The sequence below is a fragment of the Drosophila mauritiana genome, chromosome 2R (assembly GCF_004382145.1).
Source record: "Drosophila mauritiana strain mau12 chromosome 2R, ASM438214v1, whole genome shotgun sequence".
Lineage (NCBI taxonomy): Eukaryota > Metazoa > Arthropoda > Insecta > Diptera > Drosophilidae > Drosophila > Drosophila mauritiana.
The window spans coordinates 12,642,322-12,662,936 of record NC_046668.1 but is presented as its reverse complement, the minus strand read 5'-3'; the positions used below and the strand labels follow the sequence as shown (position 1 = coordinate 12,662,936).

General features: G+C 47.4%; 5 protein-coding genes across 5 annotated transcripts; 2 read left to right on the top strand and 3 right to left on the bottom strand.

Annotated features, from left to right (window-relative positions):
- The first annotated feature begins 150 nt into the window (after positions 1 to 150).
- LOC117136473 (heat shock 70 kDa protein cognate 5) lies at positions 151 to 3,659 on the top strand. The gene is made up of 6 exons (XM_033297404.1): positions 151 to 410; positions 530 to 576; positions 838 to 1,416; positions 1,595 to 2,699; positions 2,760 to 2,900; positions 2,963 to 3,659. Exons 1-6 carry the CDS (start codon positions 321 to 323, stop codon positions 3,059 to 3,061), a joined length of 2,061 nt encoding a protein of 686 aa, XP_033153295.1. The 5' UTR covers positions 151 to 320; the 3' UTR covers positions 3,062 to 3,659.
- A 3-nt stretch (positions 3,660 to 3,662) lies between these two features.
- Positions 3,663 to 9,313, bottom strand: LOC117136472 (ATP-dependent translocase ABCB1). The gene is made up of 9 exons (XM_033297403.1): positions 9,102 to 9,313; positions 8,002 to 8,227; positions 7,648 to 7,931; positions 5,513 to 7,472; positions 5,148 to 5,453; positions 4,948 to 5,087; positions 4,324 to 4,885; positions 4,115 to 4,261; positions 3,663 to 4,050 (listed from the first exon to the last, which is right to left on the bottom strand). Exons 1-9 carry the CDS (start codon positions 9,215 to 9,217, stop codon positions 3,850 to 3,852), a joined length of 3,942 nt encoding a protein of 1,313 aa, XP_033153294.1. The 5' UTR covers positions 9,218 to 9,313; the 3' UTR covers positions 3,663 to 3,849.
- An 863-nt stretch (positions 9,314 to 10,176) lies between these two features.
- Positions 10,177 to 12,511, bottom strand: LOC117135477 (SET domain-containing protein SmydA-8). Its single transcript, XM_033295692.1, has 6 exons — positions 12,186 to 12,511; positions 11,664 to 12,115; positions 10,975 to 11,403; positions 10,802 to 10,909; positions 10,561 to 10,745; positions 10,177 to 10,489 (listed from the first exon to the last, which is right to left on the bottom strand). The coding sequence occupies exons 1-6, from the start codon at positions 12,315 to 12,317 to the stop codon at positions 10,251 to 10,253; spliced, it is 1,545 nt and encodes a 514-aa protein (XP_033151583.1). The 5' UTR covers positions 12,318 to 12,511; the 3' UTR covers positions 10,177 to 10,250.
- An 89-nt stretch (positions 12,512 to 12,600) lies between these two features.
- Positions 12,601 to 16,346, bottom strand: LOC117135475 (ubiquitin carboxyl-terminal hydrolase 20). Its single transcript, XM_033295690.1, has 5 exons — positions 16,157 to 16,346; positions 15,692 to 16,058; positions 14,842 to 15,634; positions 13,375 to 14,783; positions 12,601 to 13,288 (listed from the first exon to the last, which is right to left on the bottom strand). The coding sequence occupies exons 1-5, from the start codon at positions 16,238 to 16,240 to the stop codon at positions 12,996 to 12,998; spliced, it is 2,946 nt and encodes a 981-aa protein (XP_033151581.1). The 5' UTR covers positions 16,241 to 16,346; the 3' UTR covers positions 12,601 to 12,995.
- A 227-nt stretch (positions 16,347 to 16,573) lies between these two features.
- On the top strand, positions 16,574 to 20,457 carry LOC117135476 (SNF-related serine/threonine-protein kinase). Its single transcript, XM_033295691.1, has 9 exons — positions 16,574 to 16,804; positions 17,049 to 17,323; positions 17,386 to 17,604; positions 17,683 to 17,858; positions 17,920 to 18,286; positions 18,352 to 18,477; positions 18,533 to 18,659; positions 18,730 to 19,395; positions 19,459 to 20,457. Exons 2-9 carry the CDS (start codon positions 17,118 to 17,120, stop codon positions 20,164 to 20,166), a joined length of 2,595 nt encoding a protein of 864 aa, XP_033151582.1. The 5' UTR covers positions 16,574 to 16,804; positions 17,049 to 17,117; the 3' UTR covers positions 20,167 to 20,457.
- The last annotated feature ends 158 nt before the right edge of the window (positions 20,458 to 20,615 follow it).

Below are 20,615 nucleotides of genomic sequence, written 5' to 3'. Positions count from 1 at the left end.
CATACCTTCTGACACTTTTCACTTTACATCTAGTTTGCTTTCATTAACTATGTTTTCAAACCACCTTGTTCTGAAGGGCCAGTAAAATATTTAAAGTTTTCTACACCACAGATCGTTGAAGAAACACTTTCACACCGTTGACAACTCTGGCACGCGAGCTTCGGGAAACTATCGCATTGCCCGTCGCACAGAGACGAGCCCTAGTCCACCACTTACCTTACAGTCCTCTCACGGGAAGAAACGTGCTCCGCCGTTCTGACGAAATTTTTGCTTTTAATTTGACAATTGTTCGTGTGAAATTGCAGAAGTAAAAAGCCAAAATGCTGCGCGTACCCAAGTTTCTGCCCCGTCTCGCCCGCCAGGCTAGCGTGCTACCCTCCCATATATCCGGAGCTTCTAGCATGTTCCGCGTAAGTACCATCCCCCAGCCCCGACCCCATCACCTATTATATAAAGTGCGGCATGCCGATGATGCGGTCTCATGTTTTGCGGGAAGATTCTACAGCGGAGTACCCTTTTGTCTTTGCAGAATCTGCCAGGTGCTAGCAATGGAATATCGTCCCAGCTGCGTTACAAGTAAGTGAAATCGAGTTATAATTTCGCAAATTTCTCTTGATACCGGAACGCAATTATGTAAGCACTAGACAAACATAAGATAGATTTCCAAAAGCTACCTCATGTTGCATCATAATGTACGATATTTAAAAGAAAGTGCCTTGATAATTGCAAATATCTATGGCCAGAAACGTGGTGCTTATCTTGACTTGTTGCCGGCGGCCTTATCTGTTCACTCTATCCATATGTAAAACAAGCCTCCCACCCCCTTCCCCTTTCCAGGTCCGGCGAGGTCAAAGGTGCTGTTATTGGAATCGATCTGGGAACAACCAACTCCTGCCTGGCCGTCATGGAGGGCAAGCAGGCCAAGGTGATCGAAAACGCCGAGGGAGCCCGCACCACACCCTCCCACGTCGCCTTCACCAAGGACGGTGAGCGTCTGGTGGGCATGCCCGCCAAGCGGCAGGCAGTCACCAACTCGGCCAACACCTTCTATGCCACCAAGCGACTGATTGGCAGACGTTTCGATGATCCCGAGGTTAAGAAAGACATCACTAACCTGTCCTACAAGGTTGTCAAGGCTTCAAATGGCGATGCCTGGGTCTCTTCCACCGACGGCAAGGTGTATTCTCCCTCCCAAATCGGTGCTTTCATCCTAATGAAAATGAGGGAAACCGCTGAGGCATACCTGAACACTCCCGTGAAGAATGCCGTGGTCACCGTGCCCGCCTACTTCAACGACTCCCAGCGCCAGGCCACCAAGGATGCTGGTCAAATCGCTGGTCTTAATGTGCTGCGCGTGATCAACGAGCCCACTGCTGCCGCGTTGGCCTATGGAATGGACAAAACGGAGGACAAAATGTAAGTGTTCGATTCGACCATGTTCGTTGTGTCTTCTTTATGGCTTTTTACTGTGTGGCTCCTTATCTTTTATCAGAAAGGCTGAAAGTGTTTTACTTACAAATTACTAGAAGAAAATGAATATTCTAATGAATAATTTAAATAATCTACACTATATTTAAAAATGCTTACCTTTCAGCATTGCCGTTTACGATTTGGGTGGCGGCACCTTCGATATTTCGATTTTGGAGATCCAGAAGGGAGTGTTCGAAGTCAAGTCCACCAATGGTGATACCCTCCTGGGTGGTGAGGACTTTGACAACCATATCGTCAACTTCCTGGTGGCCGAATTCAAGAAGGATAGTGGAATTGATATCCGCAAGGACAACATTGCCATGCAGCGACTGAAGGAGGCGGCCGAGAAGGCCAAGTGCGAGCTGTCCTCCTCCCAACAGACCGACATCAATCTGCCTTATCTGACCATGGATGCCGCCGGACCCCAGCACATGAACCTGAAGCTGACACGCTCCAAGCTGGAAAGCCTGGTGGGTGATCTGATCAAGCGTACTATCCAGCCCTGCCAGAAGGCCCTGTCCGATGCCGAGGTTTCCAAGTCTGAGATCGGCGAAGTGCTGCTGGTTGGCGGTATGACCCGTATGCCCAAGGTGCAGTCCACCGTCCAGGAACTGTTCGGACGCCAGCCATCGCGCTCTGTAAATCCCGATGAGGCTGTGGCCGTTGGTGCCGCTGTCCAGGGTGGTGTGTTGGCCGGAGATGTCACCGATGTCCTTCTGCTCGACGTTACTCCCCTGTCGCTGGGTATTGAGACCCTGGGTGGAGTGTTCACCCGCCTGATCTCCCGCAACACCACTATTCCCACCAAGAAGTCACAAGTCTTCTCGACGGCCAGCGACGGTCAGACCCAGGTGGAGATCAAGGTGCACCAGGGAGAGCGTGAAATGGCTAACGACAACAAGCTGCTCGGCTCCTTTACACTGGTCGGAATTCCCCCTGCACCTCGTGGCGTGCCCCAGATCGAGGTTGTTTTCGATATTGATGCCAACGGTATTGTGCACGTGTCTGCAAAGGACAAGGGCACTGGCAAGGAACAGCAGATCGTTATCCAGTCCAGCGGTGGTCTGAGCAAGGATGAAATCGAGAACATGATCAAAAAGGCCGAGGAATACGCAACGGCCGACAAGCAAAAGCGTGAGCTTATTGAGATTGTCAACCAGGGCGAGAGCATAGTCCACGATACTGAGACCAAGATGGAGGAGTTCAAGAGCCAGCTGCCCGCTGAAGAGGTAAGCACATAAAGAAGACTCTTATTTTAAGAATGTACTTATATTCCCATTTAATTGCAGTGCGAGAAGCTGAAGAAGGAAATTGCCGATCTGCGCACGCTGCTGGCCAACAAGGAGACTGCCGACCTTGAGGAGGTCAGGAAAGCTACTTCCTCCCTGCAGCAGTCCTCTCTGAAGCTGTTCGAGCTGGCCTACAAGAAGGTATGTATTGGATTGGCTCCTTGTACATTGCATATACCAATTGCATATTTAATCCATTTCAGATGTCCGCTGAGCGCGAGAGCAACGCAGGAGCCGGCTCCTCCGACAGCAGCAGTTCCAGCGACACTTCCGGCGAAGCCAAGAAGGAAGAGAAGAACTAAATTAGGCAACCATAATAGTCATAGTTGTTGTTCCCATATTTAATAATAACCGCTTCTGGATTTCGATTAAGTTCTACGTTAAACACAAACACTTCATATTCCTTTATTGAATCATGAATCACGCAAAGCCACAAGCATTTACCCAAAATGTGAAGTAAACTATCAGTTGCGATTAGGTCGAATCAGACGATGAGACTTCCAAGTAAACAGACGAAGACCAAGCAGCCAGGGAGCGTCAATGATCGACTGCATAAAGTTTTTATTGTTTATTATGCAATCAATCGAGTTTCTCCCGTACTTAAAACGCGTGGTTACCGTTGTGTTGTGTTCCTGTAAGATTTTGATTATTTTTACGTATCTTCTAAACTAGTTGTAGTTGTACAAAAACGAGCACAGCACAAAAATTGAATTCGCATGGCGGCCACGGCGTTCTAGACGCGGACAACTAAGCAGATGCTCATTTGGAGGTTTAAATTTAAGATAAATTGTATGTTGGTTTCCAGTGGACAACCAAATTGACTGGGTAATATGCAATTAAATTTAAACAAATCGATGTAAACTTAAAATAAAACAAAACAAACATTTACATACAAAAATATCTTTATTTCTCTAGACTATTGACTTGAATTTCTAATTAAAATTCATGTTTAAATTCCTTTAGACATTAAACAATAAGCGGGGATAAATAATCTTATGTTAACTTAACTATGGAGTTTTTGTACAAATAGTTGACGATGTTGTTCGCAATTCACTAAGCTAGTTGATTGGCTAAACCTATAAAGATCATTCTACATGGCTCCGCTCTGAAGTTTGTAGAGCGTGTAGTAGAGACCCCGATTCGCAAGCAGTTGCTTGTGGTCTCCAGCTTCACACACCACTCCGTTCTCGAAGACGAAGATCACGTCGGAGTGGACAACGGTGGAGAGTCGGTGGGCTATACTGATTGTGGTACGTCCCTCAGAGGCGGCATCGAGTGCATCTTGGACAACCTGAAGAAGAATAAAGAAATGAATACGGAAGTCCTTTATAGGACAGGAATCTGTGTGCTCCAACCTTTTCACTTTCAGCGTCCAAGGCAGAAGTGGCCTCGTCAAGCAGCATGATTTTGGGATTCCGGATTAGGGCTCGTGCAATAGCTATGCGCTGCTTCTGACCTCCGGACAACTGAGCACCCTTCTCGCCCATTCTCGTATCATAACCCTAAGGGATAAGGTACTATTACAAAAGTACTACAATATATAAGTCAAGATAGAGGCTCTTACCAAGGGCAGGTTAGCGATGAACTCGTGGATATTGGACTTTTTGCACGCCGAGATGATATCCTGATCAGTAACGTTCCTGGCATTGTCACCGTAGGAAATATTCTCTCGGATTGTGCGATCGAAAAGAATGGGTTCCTGTGACACGATACCCAACTGGTTGCGCAGATTGGTCATAGAAACATCGCGCACATCACGCTCATCTATAAGAGTAGCTCCCTCGTCTACTTCATAGAATCGCTGTATCAGCTGGATGCACGTGGACTTGCCACAGCCCGATGGACCCACTAGGGCGATCTTCTGACCCTTGCTCACTGCCAGCTCCAGACCCTTGAGTACCTGAATCTCATTGCGTGTGGGATAGCTGAACTTCACTTTGTCGAAGCGAACATATCCCTCGCTATGCCAAGGATCGCGAGACACTCCCGGTCGGTCCACAATCGACGGCTGGCGGCGGAGGAACGTAAAGATGGTCTTGGCTGCCGAAACTCCCTTCTGCATATTGGGAGCAAAGGCCAATGCATTGGCAATGGAAGCTGTGCCCATGATCAGGGCTTGGGATACTCTAAAAGAGAGGGGAAGATGTTAGGAAATCTTTCAAGTTAAGTGTGTTATTTCGTCACTTACTTGAACACATCTCCAAACAAAATTCCGCGGTGAATCACGCACCATGTTCCATAATACATGCAAGCAGCATAGGCAAAGAACATCAGGGAACGGGCGAGACCGTAGACCAATCCTCGGAAGTGGGTATTTCTCTTGGAAATCTATAGGGACGATATTGGAAATGAATTAACAAATTAAAAGGAATACTATATAGAGCCTACCGCTACAGCTGGAATCAGCATGCCAATGTAGTTCTGGTGGAACATTTCCTCACGACCCAGAGAAGCTACAGTACGAATATTGGAAACCACTTCGACGGCCAGCTTCGTGCAGTTTTCCATGGTCTTGGCGGAGCCCATGTTCTCCTTTGCCATTAGAGTACGCTGCATGTAGAAGGCGATCAGGATGAAGGGCGTGAAGGCAAGGGCCACCAATCCCAGACTCCACTCGTAATACATGGACAAGCCAATGCCCAATGCCAGAGTGGAGATCGATTGAATGATCGTTCCAATTCGTTGACCAGTGGCCTGAGGAAACATTGAAATCATTAGGTAAACTACAGATGCGAAATCCCATTTGAACTTACACCCTGAACTGCAGCAGCATCTCCGGAGAGTCGGGCACAAAGGCTTCCGGTACCGTTCGCCTTGTCATCGAACCAGGCCACCTCCTGGCGCAGCATGGCCTCGAACATGAGTCCACGAAGGCGTTCCGTCAGTCTCTCACCGGCGATTCCGAAGAAGTAAATCTGTAGGAACGTGGCAATGCCCACTACGATGCCGGCAATCAAGAAGTACAAGCTGTACTGGTTGGAGTTTTCGCGAACGTATGTATCATTATCCTTAACCGAAAGAACCTGAAGGATGCTACCAAAGAGCACGGCAAAGATGGGCATGGCGCAGCCCATAATCACGGAGGAGATGCAGCCCACTGTGATCTGAAGCCATTCCGGTTTGTTCATATTCATCACCTCCGACATGGGTTTCACCTCGTTGGGGTCCTTGACCTTCTTCTTTTTCTTTTTCTTATCTTTCTCGTCAGTGCCAACCACATCTTCGTCCTCATCCTCGCTAAGTACTTGGATCTCTTCCTCATCTTCATCCTTGATGTCAAAGTTCTTGTAGATATCGCCAGTGGGACTTAGGACCGAGCCATCATCCTCACCCAGTTGAGTGGTTACTAGATTAAAGTAGTGATCCTTCAACTGCATCAGCTCCTGATGCGTTCCACTCTCCACCACCTCACCCTTGTTGATCACCACAATCCGGTCTGCCCGACGAACGGTGGACAAACGGTGGGCAACGATGATGGTCGTCCTTCCAGCACTGACTTTCTCCAGGGCAGCTTGTACCTTAGCCTCACTGGCGGTATCCAGAGCAGATGTGGCTTCATCCAACAGCAGGATCTCGGGGTCACGAATCAATGCGCGAGCAATGGCAATCCTCTGCTTCTGGCCTCCGGACAACTGAGCTCCTCGCTCTCCAACCAGCGTATCATATCCTTTGGGTAGCTTCTTAATGAAGATGGCCGCATTGGCGGCGGCAGCTGCTGCCTCGATCTCCTCGCGAGTGGCGTCCTCTCGGCCGTACCTGATATTCTCGTATATGGTTGTGCCGAAGAGGATTGGCTCCTGGCCCACCACTCCAATCCTAGAGCGCAACCAGTTGATGTCAAGGTCCTTAAGATTGGTGTCATTGAACAAAAGATTACCAGCCTGGGGATCATAAAATCGTTGGACCAGTTGGATGCAGGTGGATTTGCCACAGCCGGACGGACCAACAAGAGCCACCGTCTGGCCACGATGGATCTTCAGGTTCAGTTTGTTTAGAATGGAAATCTCCGGTCGCGTGGGATACTGGAACTCCACGTCCTTAAACTCAATGGTGGTAAGGGGCTCATTTAACTTTTTACCCTCCCCATCAATGGGGTTAATGTCCGGAATCTGCTCGATAATGTGGAAAACCTTGGCGCAGGCGCCCTTCGCGATGCCAAATGCCTCGATATAGGGAGCCGCCATTCCAATATTCATGGAACCCATCATCACGGAGAAGAACACGGTGATCATGGTGCCAGCATCGTAGTTCGCATACGCGGGATCGTGGTATCCCTTGATTACCAGACCCACTCCATACCAGAAGGCCAGAGCATAGGATGCGTAGATGAAGAACCAAAGCAGACCGAATCCGATTCCCGAGAACATATTTCTCTTGATATTCAAGATCTTGGCAGCAACCACACGCTCCTTGTACGCGGCCACCTCCTTCGCTTCGCCCTCAAAGGCCTTTACCGTTCGAATCCCGGAGAGAGCGCCTTCGGCCACCACGGCAGCACCGGCATACATGGTCACCTCCTTTTTGGCCAGTCGGGATGTGGCCACGGCCACCAGGCCCATGGCGATGAAAGTTAGTGGCAAACTGGTCAAGCACACCAAGGATAGCTGCCAGCCCTTGACAAAGGCTAGCACCAAAGATCCCACGAAGGCGACAAGGTAATGGACGAACATGACCACTTTTTCGGCCAAGCCATCCTCCATTTTGGAGAGATCTCTGAAAAAGGCGCCACATTTAATTCAATTGGCATGTCTCTGATTTTCTTAACTATTTATAAGATGGTAGTATTGAAAGCAACTGATAAGAAACGTATGACTGGTTGTTATATGGTTACGTATGACAAAAATTCCGTGATTAACCAAAGATTTGATAAGAGGCTTGAGTCACTTACTCATTCATTCGGCTGGCCACTTCGCCACTCTGGTTGAAGTCGTACCACTTCATGTCCTGATGCAGAATGGAGCGGAAGAACTTTGAGCGGATGGTGAGGATCTGGGAGTGGGCCGCGTAGTTGAAGCAGGTGATCGAGAGATAGGAACACACCAGCATAATGATGCCGATGTAGGTGTTCTGCAGGGAGAACTGCCGCACTTTGTCCAGGAGCAAAGTAGAGATAGCATCGTCAGCTCGATACGATTTTCCGCTCTCAAGCAGTCCACCCAAGTCAATCATGTCCTTTGGATATTTAGATAGATGTATAAATAGATCAAGAGCTATGATTTTGGCCCAGAATTGTTGGACTTACATTGGCGAGATTACCGAAGATCAAACTGTTGGCCGGAGTGGTCAGGCCTGTGGCCACGGCAGACAGTAGTCCGATCACATAAAGCGCTCGATCCTTTTTGGTGGCATACCGGAAGAGCTGGAAGTAGCTAACCTGCTTCACATCCTCCTGGTACTGGGAGTTATCCTCCTCATCGCTGGCATCCGCCTCGTCATGCTTGGACTTCTTTTTCGACTTGTTGGGCTCACTGCAATAATAATAAAGGGTGGCGCGCACGCCAATCATAGATGGTTATCAGTTCGATGGTTCCATTGACGCCATTGCCATGAACCCCACAGTGCTGCGAATCACCAATCGCCGCCATCCTTATCTATACCTAACATTCTCCGTGGGAAGTGGTTTGCAACAGCCAATAACACAATGACCACGCTTCGGATTTGCCCGACGAACTTGCTATCTATAGTATGATATACATAGGTAGATTACCTGCTCTCTTTTTTTTTAACTCATTGGCAATCAATGAACGATAAAGTTGTAACTGATCGATTACTATAACGGAGGCCAAATACACTTTATTATTTTGATTACTAACTTTCAAATTCACACACAATCTACATATATAATCTTTTATGTGGGTTATAAAACTGTAGAGCTAGCAAAGCGTCTAAAAATATGAACCCGAAAATAGCATTGATTTCAGGATCAAACTTTTCATAAATAAAATGCAAATGAGTGATATTTCATCAAGACTTCTCAAATATTTCGTATAACTCCTTCGCATAGGGTACACAATAAAAATACACTTAGTAGCCGAATTATGCGTATGAAAATTCAGCAGCGTCATCGTTGAAGTGCAAATTTGTAAAAGGTGAACAACTTGAATGGAATTGGGCACTCAACAGAAACATGTCAATCAATAATATAATGTGTTTTATTAATTTGAGTATCGATTAGTTCAATTAGCTATTAGCCAATAGGTAATAACAAGATTAATTGAGATTAGAGCCACTTTCCTCAAAATTTCACAATGAGTTTTCTTCTTTCGTTGGCACAGCACAAAATTTAGATTTCCCGCTTTCAAACTTTGAATGTCCTTTAAGGACTTTCTTTTCAAAACTCACAAGCTCTTTCGATCTCGATCCGAATCCTCTAGTTTGGCGCCCAGGACGATGTTCGTTTTGTACTGCGATCGCGAATTCACATCGTCCTTGACGATATCGCCGTTCTTAACGGTCATCGTGTATATATAACTCAAGGGCGAATATCAATATCAATAAATATGTATATATATATATCAGTTGAAATGAAGAGAAGGGAAGGACCCAATGGCAACGCAGACTAAAACCGACTATTAGAATATGGCAACAGTTGGTGGTTTATATTTGAATGCCCAGCGGGCCAGAGCGAAGCCTTATCAACTGATAATGCTCGTTTATCAATATATTGAACATGTATACGATTCTTAAGACTAACGGTGAGTTTGGTCTGCTTGTGAAATTCGTGATCAAGTGGAATTTAATGGCTGCACGTGAAACCGAATCTGATGAAACCGAAATAAAAGGACTGATTGAAATCACGGGGGGTCTTCATCGCATTTTCAAAACCCTAGGTCAGTACTTCGAATAATGTTTTCATTCATTTTTATAAATAAAACAATAACAACAACATGGATTTTACGTGAATTGACTCGAATATAACAGAGAATGTGGTTTTGTTTGAGCGAATTACAAATGAAATCAAAAGCAGCAGGGTAATAAAAAATCAAACTGCATTGTCAATGTGAAGTTCGCCACAATTTCGTTCCTCAGATAAATCGAAGGTATATCGTTATCAGGCCTTGTGAATACTCGGCGATTAATCATATACATATATATCTATACATATTCATATATCGTAGTTAGTTACAGCTAATGCGTTATTAAGATTTTGATTGAACGAATTATAATACTTTTCAGTTTTATATAGCAATGGGAAATATCAGAGCATTCAGCAAATTAAAATGCCATCCATGGCTCGCTCACACGCATCTTATCCTTATCGTCCGTATTGCCAACACGGCTTACTCACGGTGGGGAATATTTGTACATATAGAACCGATTTGGTCGGCCAACCCATGACGTTGGACTTGTGACTGACGACATGACTGGCCAATTTCACGCCGGTTTTCCACCGATTATCTATATACAATACAAGGGATTCAGTTATGACAGTTTATTGACAATTTCGATATAGGCAAGCTTTCTGATTTCATTCGCGTTTTATCTGGTTGCCTAGGACATGGTGACCAGGCGAAGCGCTTCGCGGTTGATCTTGGCCTGCTTGAGCATGTGACCCTCGATGAAGATGTCCGACTCGTATTGCAGATAGTTGACGCACTTGTCCACATAGAACAGGGACTCCTCCAGTCGATCCTTGGGCGAGAGGCTAGTTTCAAGGGCTACACGACGAGTCTGTTCGGCAATTGCCGAGTGCAGCTCGAAGCAAAGCGTGCCGAGCGTGCGAACTTCGCCTGTCGAGTGAGATAACAGCAGCCACTTGAGATAACACTGCGTATACGTAATAATCGGCAATAACACTTACACGGCGTCAGTTTCTCGTACAACTCAACAAGTTCCCTGGCGAAATTGAGCTTCAGCAGCAGTTTGTCGTCCGGGATCACCATTAGCTCCTTCTGATCCTTGGCCAGCAGCTGAACGAGCAGGATTTTAATCTCACTCATGTGAAAATGCTGTGGCGGCAGCCACTTTTCGTAGTGCTTAAGGTATCTGTGGGATAAAGATTTGCTTTTGGGAAACCTTTTCTCATATTTAAGTTCACTAACTTTAATCCATTTTCAGCGTTTTTCTCCATGCTCTGGATGTCCTTGCCAGCCCGTTCCAAAATGCGTTCCACATAGTGTTTCTGGACCTGCTTGTGGCACTCGCGACAGCTAGAAGAGATTAGGAAAGCACATACATTTCTGGACGACTTGGGTGGTGGCAAATATAGACTCACCGCCAACTGCCGTTCCAGTCGTCCGCCTTGGTGGGCAGCATCAATCCGCCGCACTGGCGATCCTCGCACTTGATAGCGCTGTAGTTGGTGTCCAACTCGGTGACATCCACACATCTCTCGCAGGCACACTTGAACAGCTTTGTCTGCATCAGATGGCGCTGGCGATCGGCGGTGCCCCACATGGCGTCCGAGTAGCAGATGCTCAGATGGGCGTTCTTCTTGATCTCGCGCGGCGCCCAGAGGATGCAGTGTCCGTTCTTGTTGAAGCTCTTGGCCAGATTGGGCAGGCAGGAGTTCTCCGTCAAGGAGGCGGTATAAAAGACCGCTACATGAGAAGGATCAGTGGTGGGCACCTCGTGTCCATTTATTTGCAGAGCACCAACTGCTTTCATAATCTCCTCCTCTGTGAACTTCTGGGTTTTAAAAAACCTGAAAGTATTATATTCCATTAAAGAAAATACTCTTGTATGTATGTAACTGTCTCAAATAACCGAAAATGTAATATTGTTTAACCTGCTGAAATAATTTTATGTTATTAGATTATAATTTTGATAGCGTGCCAATCATAAATACTTATGACCACAGACAAAAACCAGACTAACGTACTTTTATCGGTGAGAGATAAGATAAGATTGTTTATGATTATATAGATTCATTCAATTATGATGTGTGAATGTTTATGTACCCACTTTGGAATAAACTGTCCGATGCTGACCAGATCCGCCTTCCATTGGTTGGAGCCCCTTCTGGTGGACTCCAGTGACTCCAGGTCCTGGAACTTGCTGGCCTTCTCCGGACTAGTTTCGCCAATCAGCAGGCACCTTACGGTGCTCAAACACGTGTACAGGGGATGTGGTCCACCGAACTCCTGCACATTAACCTTCTGACCCCGATCTTTGGTGAAACGGCACTCCGCCTTGTGCTCATCCAGGGACTTGCACTCCGGTCCGCACAGCGGCCAACCGCACTGCTCGCACTCGATGTGATCGTCCGGCTCGATGCCGTTTAAACAGCCCAGGCAAACGGGTGCGGAGATCTGTGCTGGTCCCCGGACCAGAGGCGCCTCCTTAAGGACTATCTCATATGGCTTAATGGTGCGGGTGGCCACCAGATGCCGGCCCAGCTGCTCATTGTGGGCGATCTGTAAGAGGAGGGTTGAGGTTATGTTGGGCCATCGGAGCCCTTTCGCTTGGATATCAGTACCGCAGTACCTTGAATGGATGACAGCTTGGCTTGTGCGCTTTCCAGTCCTGCTTCTGGTGCTGGACACTGCAGTAGGAGACCTGGTTACAGTTGGAGCACTTGTTCTTCGTCGGCTCCTCGCACACATGGCAGGGAGTCATGGTGGCAGGGCAGATGTACAATCCAAAAAGAGATGGTTTTCAGTCGGGGAGAATCTCGTCCGCACTCTCATTCAGTTGCGCGATGTGCATCCACCTCCGCACGCCTCACTCAATTCCTATAAACTGGGCCAGCTGATGAGCAGAACACACACATCCCATCACATCTGCTGCCGTGCTCTACGCTCGGTCCTCTTAGAACTATTTATAGACCACCGCTCTTGAGTGGACCAATGCTGTGCGAGGCGGGCCACCCTAACCGTAATGAAATTAAAACGCAGATTGATTTTCTTCTGTTTGTTTGAAGGCCTAGATGCACACAGAAGCGGCAGCTTGGCCAAGATTTTTACGATTTATTCACTATCGTTACACCAATTAAAGCACTCCCATACTATATACAAAATCACCATTGGCCAGTAGCTGGTATCAGATTACTGGTTAGGCGCCGGGATAGCAATACGATTAATTTATAAATACAGTTTTTACATACTTTAAATAGCCTCCACCCCAACAAAACACTGAGGTATAAAACTACTGACGTTTACGCTTACGCCTAAACTTGGATTTTGGCCTGCGTTTAGGCGTCAATGTTTTGTGACTCTGGCCAGGGACACTAACTTCTCCATCTCCCGATCCTCCTCCTTCTCCTCCTCCTCCTCCTCGATCCTCAGACGCCGTCGATCAAATATCAGTCTCGTCACTCGGCCCATTGGCCTCGCGCAGGGTCACGAACTTTTGCAGCGTGACGTTCTCCTTGGTGGCAGCAGTGCTGCCGCTTTTTGAACTATTCCGCAGTTTTCCCTTGTCGCGTGACTTCTCGTGCACACCGTTCACCTGGAAATTGTCGCTTTGGAATGGTATCGAAATGGGTAAGCTGTATTCGCTCGGAAATGCAACAGTACGGTCATTGTCCGTATCCTTCTCATTTTTCTCAGACACCACGGGTTCGGAATTGCTGTGGGAATTGTAGTTTCCTACAAAATAGATAAAAAAAAAGTAACATTGCAATTCCAATAAAGGTAAAGTTGTGTAAAAAAATAATCATCAATCCAATTCCAACCTTTAGCTCCAAACATCTCGGCGTACTGGTTGTACGCACTGCGATTGCGCCTGCCCTTATTTCGCATATTCAATCGCAGGGCGGACACCTTCATTTTGGACCTGCTGCCCTTGGACTTTGGACTATTTGGTCGCAGGTCCGACTCCGCCTCCGTCGGCTGACGCGTGCCGGTTAGGCTTGGACTGGGACTGGGACTGGTACTCAGACTTGGACTCGGGGTAGTGCGAATACCCAAATTGCTTTCGGTGTCGGAATGATTGTGCTGATAGCTGGCTGTCGCAATCTCCTCGTCTACCTCTTCCCCTTCCAGATCCTGATCCTCATCATCGTCGCACTCATCATCTTGGTCGATGATTTCTATTTCCTCGGCATCGTCCTCATCTGATAGGGCCTGTCGAAGTATAATTTCCGGACCACCACCATAGATGTTATGCAGGAATCGCCACAAGCGCGCATTCAGTTGGGCATAATCCGAGCCCAATCGCACACAGCTCACAGTGGCACTTCCATTTTGGGAACCATTTTCGGTGGGAGCAGCGATGCCCTCGTTGGTGATCGGTCCCGGATCCTTGTGGGTTTTTCCGCGCGAAAACTGCTGCCAGGAGCGCAGCCATGGCATTGCGATCGCATAAATGGCGGTCGAATCAAATTCGTTCTGCAGCCCATTGTATTTTGTGAACTCGTTAAGTTCATATTGTTGACGACGGGAAAGGGTCTCCGCTGCCCGCTTGCAGATCTCGCACTCGAATATTATATTCACAGCTGGTCCGCCGCCGAAAGTCCGGTAGAGATAGTCCCATAGCGGCTGGGAAATTGGCACCGCAATCTGGCTGATTACGTCCGCCTTGGAATGCAAAATCCCGCCATGGGGGCACAGCATCTCCTGGTTGTTAATAGGTCCTGGTTCTGAAAAGGTGGCCAATCTTGAGAGCCATTCGCTGGTTATATAAAACTGAATGTCCGAATCACACAGGGGATGTGAAGTCGACAAAGTCATCGCCTCATCCCTGACTAGCTTCATCTGGGGATTGTGTTTGTGGTAAAACAGAACATACGCCTGGCAGGACTGCACCACCTCTGAAGAAACCTCCGTCACAAACTGATCATCGAACTCATACCACTTTCCGTTGAGCGCATTGCGAGCGAAGCAAGTATAATGGCCACCACCCACTGTTCCATGATGGCAAATCACCGACGACAGGTTGTAAATGGCCACCTCGCTCTTGCAATCCTTGTGAATGTACGGCCGCATGTCGAAGCCCTCCAGCGGAAAGTAAACGTCCGAGGAGATTTTTGAACTATAAGAAAGATCATTGCGAAACCGCTTCAGGTGGATACACAAAACCTCTGGCAAGGTGAGGACGCGGGAGTACTTTATTCCCGTCCGAAGCTTATTGCAGCGTTCGCAGCTGAAAAGTACATACAGTGATGATTGAAACGCCTATATATCCTAAAGGATCTTCTCACCTGTACATGTTGTCTCCCTTCAACTCATCCGCGCTGAAAAAACTGGCCATGCAGTCGTAGAGCGTCACCGAGGGTCCATAAATCCAGGAGCGCAGCATATTCCACATCCAGGACAGCCAGCCCTCGTTGGTCCTAGCGGAGGTTTCAGCGGCATTCAAACTTTGCACGCTTAAGCTATGGGTTTGGTGAAGAACGTTGAGAAAATCTCGATTGGGAATGGGCAGCGAGAGGTCCTGGAATGTTTCCTCGCGTGTGGACACACGATCGCAGGTCAGGCACTGCACCGAGGACAAAAGCTTGCCATCGAACACGTCGCTGATTATTGAGCGCGCTGCTTCTATAGGTTTCTGTTCGGCGGAGGAGGCATTTTTTTGCTGATGCTGCAACGATGGTTGCTGCAATTGCACCGAGTGGCCTTCTGGTAGCCCACTGTTGGAACCATTTGTCCGACAGGGCGTTACAAAGTACTCCGTCTTCAGCAGCACCTCTGCCGATCGCTCGGACATGCTGCTTTCACAGGTGTCGTACTCGCTTTCGGATGCCGGCGACAAGGACGCAGGCGCTGCCTCATCATCGTTTTCGTCATCCGTTTCGCTGGGCTGCTGCTGCTGAAGTGTTGGGTATTGCGGCTGATTCTGCGTCTGTGGCAGCATTGAGACCTGCTCTGTCAGCTCCTCGTGCAGCTGGTCCATGAAGCACCGCAAGAACTCCTGGGTATCGTGCTGCTGATAGCCCCGAAACATGGGATGAACCGTGCGAATGCCATACAGAATACCACGAGGGGCAATAAACTCTGTAAAATCTCAAACTTTAGTGGGTTTTCCGATTAAGAGAGGGTGAAAGGCTGAACCTTTGGGATCATCGACATCCTGCCAGATGTCCTGCATCAAGCGGCGATAGCTCTTGGCCAGCCCACCGGGCTTGCAGCGACGAGCGCTCTGCTCTGCTATGTACTCCACAAGGTCGCTGCAGTTGATAAAGTAGTGTGTCATCGGTGGCAAATTACTCAGTGCCTGTAGTGCCGAATTCATATAGCAGGTGTTCGCAATGTTCTGCAGGCCCACGAGTCCCGTGCCCGAGCCCTTTGCTGTGTCTGTGACCTCACTGTCACTGGTGTTCGAGTCCTCGCGGAGTGCCAGCGATTTTAGCGATCCGCTGAAGAGTTTGTCGTGACATCGGCTGCTCCTTGGATCTTCCATGGCATACCCGTTCGCCAGCTGACCGAGGGAAAATCGAAAGTCATGTAATCGAGCATTAAACAATGCCTACAAAAGCGACTGTTCGCCTGGAGCGGAATTCGCCCCCCACACCTTACCTTGTGGCCCTGGCTGCTGTGTATGGTGCGGTTGCGGTGCTCTACATGTGTATTGTGCTGATTTGTATTGGGACTCAAAGTCATTATAGTTCCCTAGCTGCCAGTATTCTGTTTTTTTATATTTTAATTGAGAATTTTGATTGGAAACGACCGCAGAAAAGGCGTTTGCGATTTCGGATGGTATTTTTGGTATTGTCCGTCAGTGTGACCGAAGCAAAAAACCGTGAGTCAAGCGGATATAATTCATCTAATAGATTTAGAACGCGTATTAGAGTTGACTTAGCTTAAATTTTAAAAAGCCCACCAATCCAAGTAAAATGTTAGGTATAAATAATATAAATATACATCATAATTTTTTCCAATACGATACTTAGGTTAAGAGCATCGCTGGCGTGCCATCCCCACTCTAAGACCTTCGGCCACACTAATTTGAAACTCGGGAAAAAACGCAGAAAATAGTCGAAAATGTGTATACAAAAAGTGTAACTAAGCGTTTTCATGAGTGATAAGGACCAAGAGTTAACTGCTAGACGTTCGAGCGGTCAGTGACAGGCCTGGTTTAGTCGTACCCAAACCGGAATGGGTGACGCCTCATAGTTTTTCCTGCATCTGCTGGCGGAGATTCGACTTCCCCCTCCGCTGTACAAGGTAAAACGGCCCTGCCTTTCCGCATTCCCTTGTGTAATAGCCCTGCTTTTGCGCTGCTCCTGTTGGGAATCGAATGTAAAAAGGACTCATTCAAATGAATCATTAATTGGGAGCAGCCGATGAGTGTGCAAGTGACTCTGTGGGATGGGCAACTGCCCAGCGCCATTCAGGCCGCTAGCTATTACATCAATATCCGTACCGCGAAACATCCCGTGTACGAAATAATAGAACTCTATAATTATAGTTTTAGCTAATCGCGGATAGTTGTGCCTGCCCAACACGCAGGCCGTTGGAAGAGTGCCAAGGAGCCATCATGACGCTGGAGACGCAACCCGTTGGCGGGGTGAGCGACGGCAAGATCGCTGGGCTTTATGATCTGGAGGAGACACTGGGATCCGGACACTTTGCCGTCGTGAAGTTGGCCCGGCATGTGTTCACCGGTGCCAAGGTGGCGGTCAAGGTGGTGGACAAAACCAAGTTGGACGATGTGTCCAAGGCGCATCTGTTCCAGGAAGTGCGGTAAGCAAGCATAGCAAACCACATTTTTTTTTTAATAATCCCGCCGCACATATCCTCTCCAGATGCATGAAACTGGTGCAGCACCCAAATGTTGTGCGACTGTACGAGGTTATTGATACCCAGACCAAGCTGTATTTGGTTTTGGAGCTGGGCGATGGTGGCGATCTATACGATTACATAATGAAGCACGACTCTGGGCTCAGCGAGGAACTGGCCCGAAAGTATTTCCGCCAAATCCTACGTGCTATCACGTACTGTCATCAGCTTCACGTGGTTCACAGGTGAGAGCGCGCTCCAACTGATAGTACGCCGTAATGCGTCGATCACTGATTTACGTAACATTCAATTCTCCTACAAAGGGATCTAAAGCCGGAGAACGTGGTGTTTTTCGAAAAGCTGGGCCTTGTCAAGCTCACCGACTTCGGGTTTAGCAACAAGTTCTTGCCAGGCCAAAAGCTGGAAACCTTCTGCGGTAGCTTGGCCTACTCGGCCCCAGAAATCCTGCTGGGCGACTCATACGATGCGCCTGCAGTTGGTATGTAGACAACTAAAATGTCCCATAATCCTTTGTTAATCATTTTATCCGATTTGTTTAGACATTTGGTCCCTGGGAGTAATTCTGTATATGCTGGTCTGCGGTCAGGCGCCTTTCGAGAAGGCCAACGACTCTGAAACTCTGACCATGATCATGGACTGTAAGTACACGGTACCCTCGCACGTGTCCACTGATTGCCGGGACCTGATTGCCTCAATGCTGGTGCGGGATCCGAAGAAACGGGCCACTGTGGAAGAGATTGCTTCATCGGCCTGGCTAAAGCCGATCGATGAGCCCGATTCGACGACCTCCACCTCAGAGCACTTTCTGCCTTTGGTCAGCCGCGAACAGCTGGGCGAAGAGGATCACGCCTTTATCATACAAAAAATGATAAACGGAAACATTGCGTCCAAGGAAGAGATATTACAGTGAGTACAATAGAACAAATAGTAAATCAATTTTGTCTTGCTAACACCAAGTGACGTCATTACAGAGCTCTTGACAAAAATAAGTACAATCATATAACAGCCACATATTTTTTGCTGGCGGAATTACGTCTGCGACGGCGGCGAGAAGAGCTGGCTCAAAAACAGAAGCTTCTCAACGATGCCAGCATTAAGTGAGTTTAAAATAGCAATCAACTGTGATCCTTTATCTGTTATATACATATTCAGAGTGGGAGATGCGAGTCGCAAGCTAGTGCCTGAGAAACCAAGTCCAACCGAAGCCCAAAAAGGAGGAGTACCCATCAGCATTAACGTGACTCCAGCAGCTCAGTTTGCCAACGACGGTGGGAAGCCGGTAAGTTAATTAGCAATTAGCAATCGATTTTAAGTGCAGTGAATCTAATTAATGCAAGTGCTTTTGACAGGACAAGCGCAGTCGCAAGTGCAGCATTGTGCGTGAGGAGGACGAAGAGGAGTCTGCCACAGAATGCTCGGCGATAGGCAATGAGTTGAAGGTAACGTCGTCGTCGCGGCGCGAGGCCTTTTCAGATTCCCCCTTTAGTAGGCCAATGCATGAGCGCTCCAGCTCTGAGCCCGGAAATCAAACGAAAGGGGAACAGATAGCAAACAGCGGCGTGCCAAGCCATTCACGTACAAAGATTGTCGTCTCGGTGGACGCAACGCTGGCCCATAAGCTCAAGCAAATGGAGAAGAGTGCCAAGATCGATGAGGACACGCTGAGTGGTCTGAAGGAGCTGGAGATTGGCAAGCTCAAGCCGCTACCTAGCAGCAGCAAGAATCCGGTGCTCACCCACCGACGCACAAAGCTGAACAAGATTCGGACGCCCTCCTGCAGCAGCTCGGAGGCCTCAGACGACGACACCAAGACACGCAACAAGAAAAAGATTAACAAATTTGTCGGTGACACGCCAGTGCGGTTTCGCATGCATCGTCGTGACTCGCATGACGACTCCAGCGACTCGCAAGATCAGCTATATCCGCCGCCCGGCTCGGCCAGCAATGCGGGTAATTTTATCTCCAAAAGCGGCTCCGTAAGCGGCAAAAAAGAGGGACAATCGCAGTATAAAGAGGTATGCATATTAATATATAATTACCAGTGGAACAGCTACTAAACTTATATTTATCGCTTACAGCCAAATAACAAATCCGATGAAAATCGCAAATCTCACAGCCAAAAAAATCGGAAACAGCACAACAAGGATCATGTTGACAAGCATTCCCACGCTGAGAGGCAGCTGGCGGATGGCAGCACAGCTACAACAGGAAATTCCACGAATAGAAGGCGGCGCATTCGCGAGAGCCAGTCGCTGGACCGCATCACAGAGGCTCAGGAATACGAGATGCGGCATCGATGCTACGCGGAGAGCGAGGCAGCATCCTCGTCGTCCTCGTCCACCCAACATATCGATCAGAGATATTCTTTACTCAGCCTAAACACTAGCACATTCTCCGTTGCCGAAACCAAGGAGGAGTACGACGAGGAAGCAGACGCCACAAATGCCACGGACCAAATCATGAATACTTTGAATGCAGCCAAAGCAACGCTTCAACAAGAGCAATATTTTAATAACAATACCAATCTTAGTAGGAACTTCAATCACAATCACAACAACAATCACACCCAGAGCATCATCCACATCAGCAGCCAGAAAGCCAACGGCAAGAAGTCCAACGAAACACCAAAAGATATTTATAATCTAAACTCAATCGAGCATATCGACTTGATTTTGGAGGATAAAAGCCTTACCAAAGCAATACACGTTACCGGCTCTAAATGCTTTGTCACCATGAAGAAAATCCGACGGCTGGGAAAATATTTTCCCGTGATGAACTTCTCTTAATAGACACAGTTACTTCTTTGCAAAGTGCATTCTAAATATTAAAAGAAACTCGGTTAAGCGAACTACATAGAAAATATGCATGTATTAATTAAAACGTATAAACGTCAACGTTATCCCCCGTATTTAGGAAAGCGCGCGAGAATATTTAAATTTAGTGGTAGCGAAATTGTTTTGTCTGTCGTCGTCATTACGCTTAAATTATTCTAAATATATTAATTTATGTTTAATTGTAAGTCTAATCACTCAATGCAATATTTAGTGAAAATACATTAATGCCCATATGACAATTGACTAAAAAGGTGATTTGTTTTCTTTTTAACAAATTAAGACAAACTAAAATGGAATGAAAGAGCAGCTCGCACAATCTAAAATTTAAAATTCAAATGTTTGCGCCCTTCTACAGTGTGTACACACCACAAATGTACAGTAAGTAAAGGGAATAAACCATA